The sequence below is a fragment of the Oncorhynchus mykiss genome, chromosome 12 (assembly GCF_013265735.2).
Source record: "Oncorhynchus mykiss isolate Arlee chromosome 12, USDA_OmykA_1.1, whole genome shotgun sequence".
Taxonomy (NCBI): domain Eukaryota; kingdom Metazoa; phylum Chordata; class Actinopteri; order Salmoniformes; family Salmonidae; genus Oncorhynchus; species Oncorhynchus mykiss.
Window position 1 is genome coordinate 100,577,285 of NC_048576.1, and position 13,020 is coordinate 100,590,304.

The following is a 13,020-nucleotide window of genomic DNA, read 5'->3' on the forward strand; positions in this document are numbered from 1 at the left end:
CCTCTCTCTTTCCCCCTATCTCTCTCTCTCTCTTTCCCCCTATCTCTCTCTCTCTCTTTCCCCCTATCTCTCTCTCTCTTTCCCCCTATCTCTCTCTCTCTCTTTCCCCCTATCTCTCTCTCTCTTTCCCCCTATCTCTCGCTCTCTTTCCCCCTATCTCTCGCTCTCTTTCCCCCTATCTCTCGCTCTCTTTCCCCCTATCTCTCGCTCTCTTTCCCCCTATCTCTCGCTCTCTTTCCCCCTATCTCTCGCTCTCTTTCCCCCTATCTCTCGCTCTCTTTCCCCCTATCTCTCGCTCTCTTTCCCCCTATCTCTCGCTCTCTTTCCCCCTATCTCTCGCTCTCTTTCCCCCTATCTCTCGCTCTCTTTCCCCCTATCTCTCGCTCTCTTTCCCCCTATCTCTCGCTCTCTTTCCCCCTGTCTCTCGCTCTCTTTCCCCCTGTCTCTCGCTCTCTTTCCCCCTGTCTCTCGCTCTCTTTCCCCCTGTCTCTTCTTCCCTCTTTTCTGTCCTCTCTCTCCTCTGTATGTTGGGACCATTGTCCAGTTCACCAGATGTTTGGAATAACGAGAACACAACACCTCGACCCAGTTCTATTCAGCGGGGGGGGGGGGAATTGGTGTCAATCCCTCTAACCTGGAGTTACCCAACCCTCTAACCTGGAGTTACCCAACCCTCTTCCTGGAGTTGACCACCCCTGGTTTAGAGCAGGGCTGTCCAACCCTCTTCCTGGAGTTACCCACCCCTGGTTTAGAGCAGGGCTGTCCAACCCTCTTCCTGGAGTTGACCACCCCTGGTTTTAGGCAGGGCTGTCCAACCCTCTTCCTGGAGTTTACCACCCCTGGTTTAGAGCAGGGCTGTCCAACCCTCTTCCTGGAGTTACCCACCCCTGGTTTAGAGCAGGGCTGTCCAACCCTCTTCCTGGAGTTACCCACCCCTGGTTTAGAGCAGGGCTGTCCAACCCTCTTCCTAGAGTTGACCACCCCTGGTTTAGAGCAGAGCTGTCCAACCCTCTTCCTATAGTTACCCTCCCCTGGTTTAGAGCAGGGCTGTTCAACCCTCTTCCTGGAGTTACGCACCCCTGGTTTAGAGCAGGGCTGTCCAACCCTCTTCCTGGAGTTGACCACCCCTGGTTTAGAGCAGGGCTGTCCAACCCTCTTCCTGGAGTTGACCACCCCTGGTTTAGAGCAGGGCTGTCCAACCCTCTTCCTGGAGTTACCCACCCCTGGTTTAGAGCAGGGCTGTCCAACCCTCTTCCTGGAGTTACCCACCCCTGGGTTAACCCATTGATATCGTGTGTGTGTGTAGTTGGGTTAACCCCTTGCTGTCCTGTGTGTGTGCAGGTGGGACTCCAAGAAACACACCGGCTACGTGGGTCTGAAGAACCAGGGAGCGACATGTTATATGAACAGCCTCCTACAGACCCTGTTCTTCACCAACCAGCTGCGGAGGGTCAGTGAGACAACTAACTACTGTTCTGTCATACTACGCTCAAGTGTGTTTGACACCCCTCTCCTCTGTGCCTACCAGGCGGTGTATATGACGTCTGTACAGGGAGACGACTAACTACCGCTCTGTCATACTACGCTCAAGTGTGTTTAACACCCCTCTCCTCTGTGCCTACCAGGCGGTGTATATGATGTCTATACAGGGAGACAACTCTTTTGAGAGAGAGTGTTTGTGTGTTTTGTGTGTCTCTCTCTCTCCTGTACCAGGCGGTGTACATGCCTACAGAGAGAGAGTGCTTGTGTGTCTAACCCTCCCCTCTCTCTCTCTCTCCTGTACCAGGCGGTGTACATGATGCCTACAGAGGGAGAGTGTTTGTGTGTCTAACCCCCCCCCTCTCTCTCTCTCTCCTGTACCAGGCGGTGTACATGCCTACAGAGAGAGAGTGCTTGTGTGTCTAACCCCCCCCCCCTCTCTCTCTCTCCTGTACCAGGCGGTGTACATGATGCCTACAGAAGGAGAGTGTTTGTGTGTCTAACCCCCCTCTCTCTCTCCTGTACCAGGCGGTGTACATGCCTACAGAGAGAGAGTGTTTGTGTGTCTAACCCTCCCCTTTCTCTCTCCTGTACCAGGCGGTGTACATGATGCCTACAGAAGGAGAGTGTTTGTGTGTCTAACCCCCCTCTCTCTCTCTCCTGTACCAGGCGGTGTACATGATGCCTACAGAAGGAGAGTGTTTGTGTGTCTAACCCCCCCCCTCTCTCTCTCTCTCCTGTACCAGGCGGTGTACATGCCTACAGAGAGAGAGTGCTTGTGTGTCTAACCCCCCCCCTCTCTCTCTCTCCTGTACCAGGCGGTGTACATGATGCCTACAGAAGGAGAGTGTTTGTGTGTCTAACCCCCCCCTTTCTCTCTCCTGTACCAGGCGGTGTACATGATGCCTACAGAAGGAGAGTGTTTGTGTGTCTAACCCCCCTCTCTCTCTCTCCTGTACCAGGCGGTGTACATGATGCCTACAGAGGGAGAGTGTTTGTGTGTCTAACCCCCCCCCCTTCTCTCTCCTGTACCAGGCGGTGTACATGATGCCTACAGAAGGAGAGTGTTTGTGTGTCTAACCCCCCTCTCTCTCTCCTGTTCCAGGCGGTGTACATGATGCCTACAGAGGGAGACGACTCGTCTAAGAGTGTTCCGCTGGCTCTACAGAGGGTTTTCTATGAGCTGCAACACAGCGACAAGCCCGTCGGCACCAAGAAACTTACCAAGTCCTTTGGGTAGGTGCCAGGATCCCTCAGCTAGCAACGCTGCAGGAGAAATGAGATGATCGATCAATGAGACTGGAAAAGGGACTACCTGATTTATGTCTGAGAAACGTCTGTTTTCATTTTTCGTTGCTAAATGTTTTGCTACGGTGTGCTCTGAGTAGTGACTACAGGGATGGACCCTGGTAATACGTCACCTTGTTCTGATTAAGTGATGCTTTGCATTGTGGTCCGTTATGGGTCAGTGATTAAACATGGTTACATTGTGACAGTAGTTGACTGTGAATGTGTTTATAACATGGTGGTATTGTGACAGTAGTTGACTGTGAATGTGTTTATAACATGGTGGTATTGTGACAGTAGTTGACTGTGAATGTGTTTATAACATGGTGGTATTGTGACAGTAGTTGACTGTGAATGTGTTTATAACATGGTGGTATTGTGACAGTAGTTGACTGTGAATGTGTTTATAACATGGTGGTATTGTGACAGTAGTTGACTGTGAATGTGTTTATAACATGGTGGTATTGTGACAGTAGTTGACTGTGAATGTGTTGATAACATGGTGGTATTGTGACAGTAGTTGACTGTGAATGTGTTTATAACATGGTGGTATTGTGACAGTAGTTGACTGTGAATGTGTTTATAACATGGTTACATTGTGACAGTAGTTGACTGTGAATGTGTTTATAACATGGATACATTGTGACAGTAGTTGACTGTGAATGTGTTTATAACATGGTGGTATTGTGACAGTAGTTGACTGTCAATGTGTTTATAACATGGTGGTATTGTGACAGTAGTTGACTGTGAATGTGTTTATAACATGGATACATTGTGACAGCAGTTGACTGTGAATGTGTTGATAACATGGTGGTATTGTGACAGTAGTTGACTGTCAATGTGTTTATAACATGGTGGTATTGTGACAGTAGTTGACTGTGAATGTGTTTATAAAACATGGTGACTTCTGACAGTAGTTGACAACGTGTTGTTTTTCTCTGCAGGTGGGAGACATTAGACAGCTTCATGCAACACGACGTTCAGGAGCTCTGCAGAGTGGTGAGTAGTTGTTCTTAGTGTGTGTGTTTATTCCGGGCTCTGAATTTAATCATGTTCGTTGCACCACACAACATGTAGGAGCACCAGACCAGATCTGAAGGTTTGTTTGTGTTTGTTTGTCTTTAGGTTTTGTATACCAGCTGAAAATACAATATTTTTGGTTATAGAAGAGAGAGTTCACAGCGGTTTAGATGGTACAATTATTCTCTACACTGTACATTGCTTGATTTTGGTCACAAATTGAAATTAAGCGAGCTATTCAAATTGTAACCACCAGGAAATGATGGAGCGATTTCTGCATATTGCACCTTTTTTAAATGGATTGAGATACAGCCTATTTTGGGCCTATATGAATTCTAGCTACTTTTGAAGCACAGGTTGAGACCTAGAAACTAATATGTAACATTGTAAATACATTAGTTTATTATAAAAGTTTTTAAAAAGTTGATGAAAAAATACATGCCATTGCAATTACAAAATAATTTGTGGAAAATGAGACCGTTTCTGCGTTGTGTAAAAGCACCATTTTCCTATTTGAGAAGCGTTCCATTGAAAATGGTACACTGTCTCTTTAAGAAAAAAAGTCTGGTTTGAGGATGACATGCAAGATGTCTGTCTTTACTATGATCCTTGATCTCCTGAAGAAGCTTTACCTGTCTGTCTGAGTCCCCAGATGTCTGGATAGACTAAAGTTACCAGGTTATTAAGTAGCTAGCCAATGACCTAACATGGCTGAACATCGTGTACAGTTACCAGGTTATTAACTAGCTAGCCAATGACCTAACATGACTGAACATCGCGTGTAAAGTTACCAGGTTATTAACTAGCTAGCCAATGACCTAACATGACTGAACATCGTGTAAAGTTACCAGGTTATTAACTAGCTAGCCAATGACCTAACATGACTGAACATCGTGTGTAAAGTTACCAGGTTATTAACTAGCTAGCCAATGACCTAACATGACTGAACATCGCGTGTAAAGTTCCCGGCAACCTGCTATAGGAAGATTAAAATGCTGCTGGTCAGATCTATTGACCTGCTTGGGTTAGAACCAATATGTTTTCACTATAGTAATGGGTCAGATCTATTGACCTGGTTGGGTTAGAACCAGGGTTAGAACCAATATGTTTTCACTATGGTAATGGGGTCAGATCTTTTGACCTGGTTGGGTTAGAACCAAGATGTTTTCATTATAGTAATGGGTCTGATCTTTTGACCTGGTTGGGTTAGAACCAAGATGTTTTCATTATAGTAATGGGTCTGATCTTTTGATCTGGTTGGGTTAGAAGCAAGATGTTTTCTCTGTAGTAATGGGTCTGATCTTTTGATCTGGTTGGGTTAGAACCAAGCCAGAGTGTGTGTGTTCAAATCTAATTTTATTTGTCACGTGCCGATTACCACAGGTGTCGAGCTTACAGTGAAAGGGTTTACTTACAAGGCCTTAACCAACAAGGCCTTAACCAACAAGGCCTTAACCAACAAGGCCTTAACCAACAAGGCCTTAACCAACAAGGCCTTAACCAACAAAGCAGAGTTGTAAAAAAAAAAAAGTAAGAAATGATCTAATAGTAATGAGGCTATAAGGAGTACCAGTACTGAGTCAATGAGCATGGGTACCAGGTAGTTGAGGTAATAATGAGGCTATAAGGAGTACCAGTACTGAGTCAATGAGCAGGGTACCAGGTAGTTGAGGTAATAATGAGACTATAAGGAGTACCAGTACTGAGTCAATGAGCAGGGTACCAGGTAGTTGAGGTAATAATGAGTCTATAAGGAGTACCAGTACTGAGTCAATGAGCAGGGTACCAGGTAGTTGAGGTAATAATGAGACTATAAGGAGTACCAGTACTGAGTCAATGTGCAGGGTACCAGGTAGTTGAGGTAATAATGAGGCTATAAGGAGTACCAGTACTGAGTCAATGAGCAGGGTACCAGGTAGTTGAGGTAATATCAGGCTATAAGGAGTACCAGTACTGAGTCAATGAGCAGGGTACCAGGTAGTTGAGGTAATATCAGGCTATAAGGAGTACCAGTACTGAGTCAATGAGCATGGGTACCAGGTAGTTGAGGTAACAATGAGACTATAAGGAGAACCAGTACTGAGTCAATGTGCAGGGGTACAGGTAGTTGAGGTAATAATGAGACTATAAGGAGTACCAGTACTGAGTCAATGTGCAGGTAGTTGAGGTAATAATGAGACTATAAGGAGTACCAGTACTGAGTCAATGTGCAGGGCACCAGGTAGTTGAGGTAATAATGAGACTATAAGGAGTACCAGTACTGAGTCAATGAGCAGGGTACCAGGTAGTTGGGGTAATAATGAGACTATAAGGAGTACCAGTACTGAGTCAATGTGCAGGGTACCAGGTAGTTGAGGTAATAATGAGACTATAAGGAGTACCAGTACTGAGTCAATGAGCAGGGTACCAGGTAGTTGAGGTAATAATGAGACTATAAGGAGTACCAGTACTGAGTCAATGAGCATGGGTACCAGGTAGTTGAGGTAATAATGAGACTATAAGGAGAACCAGTACTGAGTCAATGTGCAGGGTACCAGGTAGTTGAGGTAATAATGAGACTATAAGGAGTACCAGTACTGAGTCAATGTGCAGGGTACCAGTTAGTTGAGGTAATAATGAGACTATAAGGAGTACCAGTACTGAGTCAATGTGCAGGGTACCAGGTAGTTGAGGTAATAATGAGCCTATAAGGAGAACCAGTACTGAGTCAATGTGCAGGGTACCAGGGAGTTGAGGTAATAATGAGACTATAAGGAGTACCAGTACTGAGTCAATGAGCATGGGTACCAGGTAGTTGAGGTAATAATGAGACTATAAGGAGTACCAGTACTGAGTCAATGTGCAGGGTACCAGGTAGTTGAGGTAATAATGAGGCTATAAGGAGTACCAGTACTGAGTCAATGTGCAGGGTACCAGGTAGTTGAGGTAATAATGAGACTATAAGAAGTACCAGTACTGAGTCAATGTGCAGGGTACCAGGTAGTTGAGGTAATAATGAGACTATAAGAAGTACCAGTACTGAGTCAATGTGCAGGGGTACCAGGTAGTTGAGGTAATATCAGGCTATAAGGAGTACCAGTACTGAGTCAATGTGCAGGGTACCAGGTAGTTGAGGTAATATCAGGCTATAAGGAGTACCAGTACTGAGTCAATGTGCAGGGTACCAGGTAGTTGAGGTAATATCAGGCTATAAGGAGTACCAGTACTGAGTCAATGTGCAGGGTACCAGGTAGTTGAGGTAATATGTAGGTATTGGTAAAGGTGACGAGGCCATCAGGATAGATAAGAATAGCAGCAGTGCATGTGAAGGAATGCGTGTGTGTGTGTGTGTGTGTAGCGTCAATGTGTGTGTTGGAGTGTCAGTGTAGTATGTGTGAGTGTGTGGACAGAGTCCAGTGAGTGTACATCGAGCCTGTGCAAGAGAGGCAAGGCAAATAAATAATGAAACATGTTCAATTTGGTTTAAATAATGCAAAAACAAAGTGTTGGAGAAGAAAGTAAAAGTGCAATATGTGCCATGTAAGAAAGCTAACTTTAAAGTTCCTTGCTCAGAACATGAGAACATATTTATTTTACCTTTATTTAACTAGGCAAGTCAGTTAAGAACAAATTCTTATTTTCAATGACGCCTAGGAACAGTGGGTTAACTGCCTGTTCAGGGGCAGAACGACAGATTTGTACCTTGTCAGCTCGGGGATTTGAACTTGCAACCTTCCGGTTACGAGTCCAACACTCCGCCCCATATGAAAGCTGGGGGTTCCTTTTAACATGAGTCTTAAATATTCCCAGGTAAGAAGTTTTAGGTTGTAGTTATTATAGGACTATTTCCCTCTATACCATTTGTATTTCATTAACCTTTGGCTATTGGAAGTTCTTTTAAGGAACTTGAGTATCGCCAGTGTAACAGTATAGCTTCCGTCCCTCTTCTCGCTTCTCCCTGGGCTCGAACCAGGAACACATCAACACCAGCCACCCTCAAAACAGCGTTACCCATGCAGAGCAAGGGGAACAACTACTCCAAGTCTCAGAGCGAGTGACGTTTGAAACGCTATTAGCGCGCACCCCGCTAACTAGCTAGCCATTTCACATCGGTTACACCAGCCTCATCTCGGGAGTTGATATGCTTGAAGTCATAAACAGCTCAATGCTTGAAGCACAGCGAAGAGTTGCTGGCAAACGCAGGAAAGTGCTGTTTGAATGAATGCTTACGAGCCTGCTGCTGCCTACCACCGCTCAGTCAGACTGCTCTATCAAATCATAGACTTAGTTATAACATAACACAAAGAAATACGAGCCTTAGGTCATTAATATGGTAGAATCCGGAAACTATCATCTCGAAAACCAAACGTTTATTCTGTCAGTGAAATACGGAACCGTTCCGTATTTTATCTAAGGGGGTGGCATCCCTAAGTCTAAATATTCCTGTTGCATTGCACAACCTTCAATGTTATGGCATAATTAAAATTAATTACAATTCTGGCCAATTAGTTCGCAACGACTGCTGCATATAACCATGACTCTGTTGCAAGAGAAGTGACACAATTTCCCTAGTTAAAAGAAATTCATGTTGGCAGGCAATATTAACTAAATATGCAGGTTTAAAAATATATACTTCTGTGTATTGATTTTAAGAAAGGCATTGGTGTTTATGGTTAGGTACATGTTGGACCAACGCTGGTCCTTTTTTCACGAATGCCACCGCATCGATTATATGGAACGCAGGACACGCTCGATAAACTAGTAATATCGTCAACCATGTGTAGTTAACTAGTGATTATGATTGATTGTTTTTTATAAGATAAGTTTAATGCTAACTAGCAACTTATCTTGGCTTCTTACTGCATTCGTGTAACAGGCAGGCTCCTCGTGGAGTGCAATGTAAGGTAGGTGGTTAGAGCGTTGGACTAGTTAACCTCTGAGATGCGTGGGACCCGCCCAACAGCCAGTGAAAGTGCAGGGTGCCAAATTCAAAACAACAAATCTCATTAAAACAAGCATACAAGTATCTGACACCGTTTTAAAGATAATATTCTCATTAATCCAGCCACAGTGTCTGATTTTCAAAAATGCTTTACAGCGAAAGCACCACAAGCTATTATGTTAGGTCTCAGAAAAATCCAGCCATTTTTCCAGCCAAAGAGAGGAGTCACAAAAAGAACAGAGAGAATGAATCACTAACCTTTGATCTTCATCAGATGGCACTCATAGGACTTTATGTTACACAATACATGTATGTTTTGTTCATTAAAGTGCATATTTATGTCAAAAAATCTAATTTTACATATGAGGGAGTGTGTTACTTTCAGTAGTTCTAAAACCATGCATTGATTTTGCAGAGAGCCAAATCAAGTTACAGAAATACTCATCATAAATGTTGATGAAAATACACGTATTACACATGGAATTAGTGATATACTTCTCCTTAATGCAACCGCTGTGTCAGATTATTTTTTTTTTAACTATACAGAAAAAGCAAACCATGCGATAATCTGAGTACAGCGTTTCAGACAACAAAGCAGCCAAAAAGATATCCGCCATATTGGGTAGTAACATTAGTCAGAAAAAGCATTATAAATATTCACTTACCTTTTGATGATCTTCATCAGAATGCACTCCCAGGAATCCCAGTTCCACCATAAATGTTTGATTTGTTCGATAATGTCCATCAGTTATGTCCAAATATCTTCTTTTGTTAGGGCGTTTGGTAAACAAATCCAAAAGCGCGTTCAGGTCGCGCCGAACCTCGGACGAAAAGTTCAAGCCCGTAGAAACTCGTCAAACTTAAGTATGGAATCAATCTTTAGGATGTTTTTAACATAGATGTTCAGTAATGTTCCAACCGGAGAATTCCTTTGTCTGTAGAAAAGCACTGGAACGAGAGCTAACACTGTCGGGACCGCACGTCACGGGCCTGAGACACTCTTGTCAGACCACTTACTCAAACAGCTCTCATGAGCTCCTCCTTTTATAGTAGTTTTATGGTAACAGCAAACCTGTTTCCAAACACGGTTGACATCTAGTGGAAGCCTTAGGAAGGGCAACATAACAAATATCCCACTATCTACAATAGGGGCTGAATTTAAAACATACTACAAGCCTCAGATTTCCCACTTCCTGTTTGGATTTTTCTCAGGTTTTCGCCTGCCATATGAGTTCTGTTATACTCACAGACATCATTCAAACAGTTTTAGAAACTTCAGAGTGTTTTCTATCCAATAGTAATAATACTATGAATATATTAGCATCTGGTACAGAGTATCAGGCAGTTCACTCTGGGCACCTTATTCATCCTAGCTACTCAATACTGCCCCCCTGTCACCAAGAAGTTAACTGTAAGGCTGCAAGATTGAATCCCAGATCTGTCGTTCTGCCCCCGAACAAGGCAGTTAACCCACCATTCCCCAGTAGGCTGTCCATTGAAAATAAGAATATGTTCTTAACTGACTTGCCAAGTTAACTAAAGGTGTAAAAAAATGTATCGACCAAATCGGTGTCCAAAAATTCCCATTTCTGAAAACTTGAAATCGTCCCAAATTTAATCGACCATTCCGATGAATCGGTCGACCTCTATAATAAACATGAAAAGGTCATTGTAAGAAGCGCTCATCATTTCAAATAGGCTACATGTCATATTAAACAGCATATAAACACTCTCAATAGACTACATGTCATATTAAACACTCTCAATAGACTACATGCCATGTTAAACAGCATGTAAACACTCTAAATAGGTTAAGACCCAGACAGGGAGACCAAAAATGAATTATTTAGGCTGTATTATTTATTATTATTTCAAGGCTGTATTCTACAAAGAAATACATTGTATAACATTTGGGAGTGGCTGGTAGGGACATCAAGCACTCAGCATTTAAACACCATTTAGTTGTATTTAATCATTATGGTCTATAAATTACGCATATAGCCTGTGACTTACTTAGAATTAAATACAAATAAAATGAAAATGTTCTTATTAGTGCCTTTTTAGAAATCATTTTTAGAACCAGGAGTTTGGCCAGTCGGTCTACAGGCTCATGTGATGGTGTCTGGAGAGCAGGACAGTGGTGGAGAACATCCACAAATTTTGCACGCCCAATTTTTCAGTTTTTGATTTGTTAAAGTTTGAAATATCCAATAAATGTCGTTCCACTTCATGATTGTGTCCCACTTGTTGTTGATTCTTCACAAAAAAATACAGTTTTATATCTTTATGTTTGAAGCCTGAAATGTGGCAAAAGGTCGCAAAGTTCAAGGGGGCCGAATACTTTCGCAAGGCACTGTATGTCCGATTGTACATATAATATAACAAAAATGAAAACGTTTAAGAGGTCGGAGTTTGTTTATAAATACTTAAATGCTATAAGTACACAGTTATCTAAGTACACCATCATGCTTTCAGGATGGGTGTCTTTTCAGGACACTACATCACCACACTGCCTCTCTTCTTTAGTTGTGGACACCACATGACCACACTCCCTCTCTTTAGTAGTGGACACTAAATCACCACACTCCCTCTCTTCTTTAGTTGTGGACACTACATCATCACACTCCCTCTCTTCTTTAGTTGTGGACACTACATCACCACACTGCCTCTCTTCTTTAGTTGTGGACACTACATCACCACACTGCCTCTCTTCTTTAGTTGTGGACACCACATGACCACACTCCCTCTCTTTAGTAGTGGACACTACATCACCACACTACCTCTCTTCTTTAGTTGTGGACACTACATCATCACACTCCCTCTCTTCTTTAGTTGTGGACACTACATCACCACACTGCCTCTCTTCTTTAGTTGTGGACACTACATCACCACACTGCCTCTCTTCTTTAGTTGTGGACACCACATGACCACACTCCCTCTCTTTAGTAGTGGACACTACATCACCACACTACCTCTCTTCTTTAGTTGTGGACACTACATCATCACACTCCCTCTCTTCTTTAGTTGTGGACACTACATCACCACACTACATCACCACACTACCTCTCTTGCTCTTGGTCCTCATCTTTATAAGTCACCTTGATTTATCACCTGTGTGTTTCATCAGTTTTTTTCTGATAATATTTAGTGAACTACATGACAGCTAAAGCAAGGGGCAATAGTAGTACAGTAGTAGACTACAGATGCATGCTGGGCCGGGCACGTCCTGAGCTAGCGAAGTGAACGTTACTGGAGCCAATTTGGAGTGGGCGAGAAGGCCGACACTCCAGTCTTTGTAACCTCGCTCTGCGCTCCAGTCAAATTGGGCTCCATCTCTGCTCCACTCACATTCACTGTTCCTTCCATAATGTGTTTGTGTGTTCCAGCTCCTGGACAACGTTGAGAACAAAATGAAAGGCACCTGCGTGGAGGGAACCATCCCCAAACTGTTCAGAGGAAAGATGGTGGTACGTTCATGTCCTCTATTCTCTCTCCCTCTCTCCACGTTGTCTGTTGCGCTCTCCAGTCCTATATCCAGTGTAACTGTGTGTTGTCTCTCTCCAGTCCTATATCCAGTGTAACTGTGTGTTGTCTCTCTCCAGTCCTATATCCAGTGTAAGCACGTCGACTACCGGTCAGAGCGGATAGAGGATTACTACGACATCCAGCTCAGTATCAAAGGAAAGAAAAACAGTGAGTATCAATCCCCTTTCCTTCTCTGGGGGGTTTGGATGTGTGTCATATCGCTCCAGTCTCCGTCCTCATACAGGGGGGGGTTATTGGATGTGTATCATATCGCTCCAGTCTCCGTCCTCATACAGGGGGGGTTATTGGATGTGTGTCATATCGCTCCAGTCTCCGTCCTCATACAGGGGGGGGTTATTGGATGTGTGTCATATCGCTCCAGTCTCCGTCCTCATACGGGGGGGGGTTTCTGCTTTGAGAAGGGGCTTTATGTGGTGGGTGCAGTCGTCCTGTCGGCGCGGCTGGATCTTAGAGACGTTTAGAGGCCCCCGTCTTGGTGGTGTAGACAAATGGTCAAGTTCATTTTTAACCAACTACATGCAATTCCACTATTATATTTTTTAAGTGTTTTTCCGACAATCTCCTTGCTGTCCATTCATTCAGCTTCTGACCACTAGTGAGGCAGCGTTGTTCTGGCTACTATAAGCAAAAAAAAAACTAGTAACATAATAAACGTAACATTAAAATATATATAGAATATAATCAGTGGCTGACTGGCCAATAGAAGCTGATAATGGAACATGTGACCTCAGTTTTGGTTAGACGCTGATGTGCGAACCAAGTACTTG

At 43.6% G+C, this 13,020-nt stretch overlaps 2 protein-coding genes across 3 annotated transcripts in view; one reads left to right on the forward strand and one right to left on the reverse strand.

The window, feature by feature from the left end:
* LOC110539068 (NLR family CARD domain-containing protein 3) overlaps positions 1–13,020 on the reverse strand; it is a 1,005,455-nt gene that overhangs the window by 747,855 nt on the left and 244,580 nt on the right. The gene's annotated exons all lie outside the window — the stretch shown is intronic.
* LOC110539066 (ubiquitin carboxyl-terminal hydrolase 7) overlaps positions 1–13,020 on the forward strand; it is a 61,717-nt gene that overhangs the window by 14,819 nt on the left and 33,878 nt on the right. For both annotated transcript variants that reach the window (XM_036939575.1, XM_036939574.1), the window contains exons 6-10: positions 1,342–1,450; positions 2,585–2,715; positions 3,711–3,765; positions 12,094–12,174; positions 12,310–12,400. In XM_036939575.1, the coding sequence (XP_036795470.1) occupies positions 1,342–1,450; positions 2,585–2,715; positions 3,711–3,765; positions 12,094–12,174; positions 12,310–12,400 (467 nt within the window). The remainder of the gene's footprint in view (positions 1–1,341; positions 1,451–2,584; positions 2,716–3,710; positions 3,766–12,093; positions 12,175–12,309; positions 12,401–13,020) is intronic.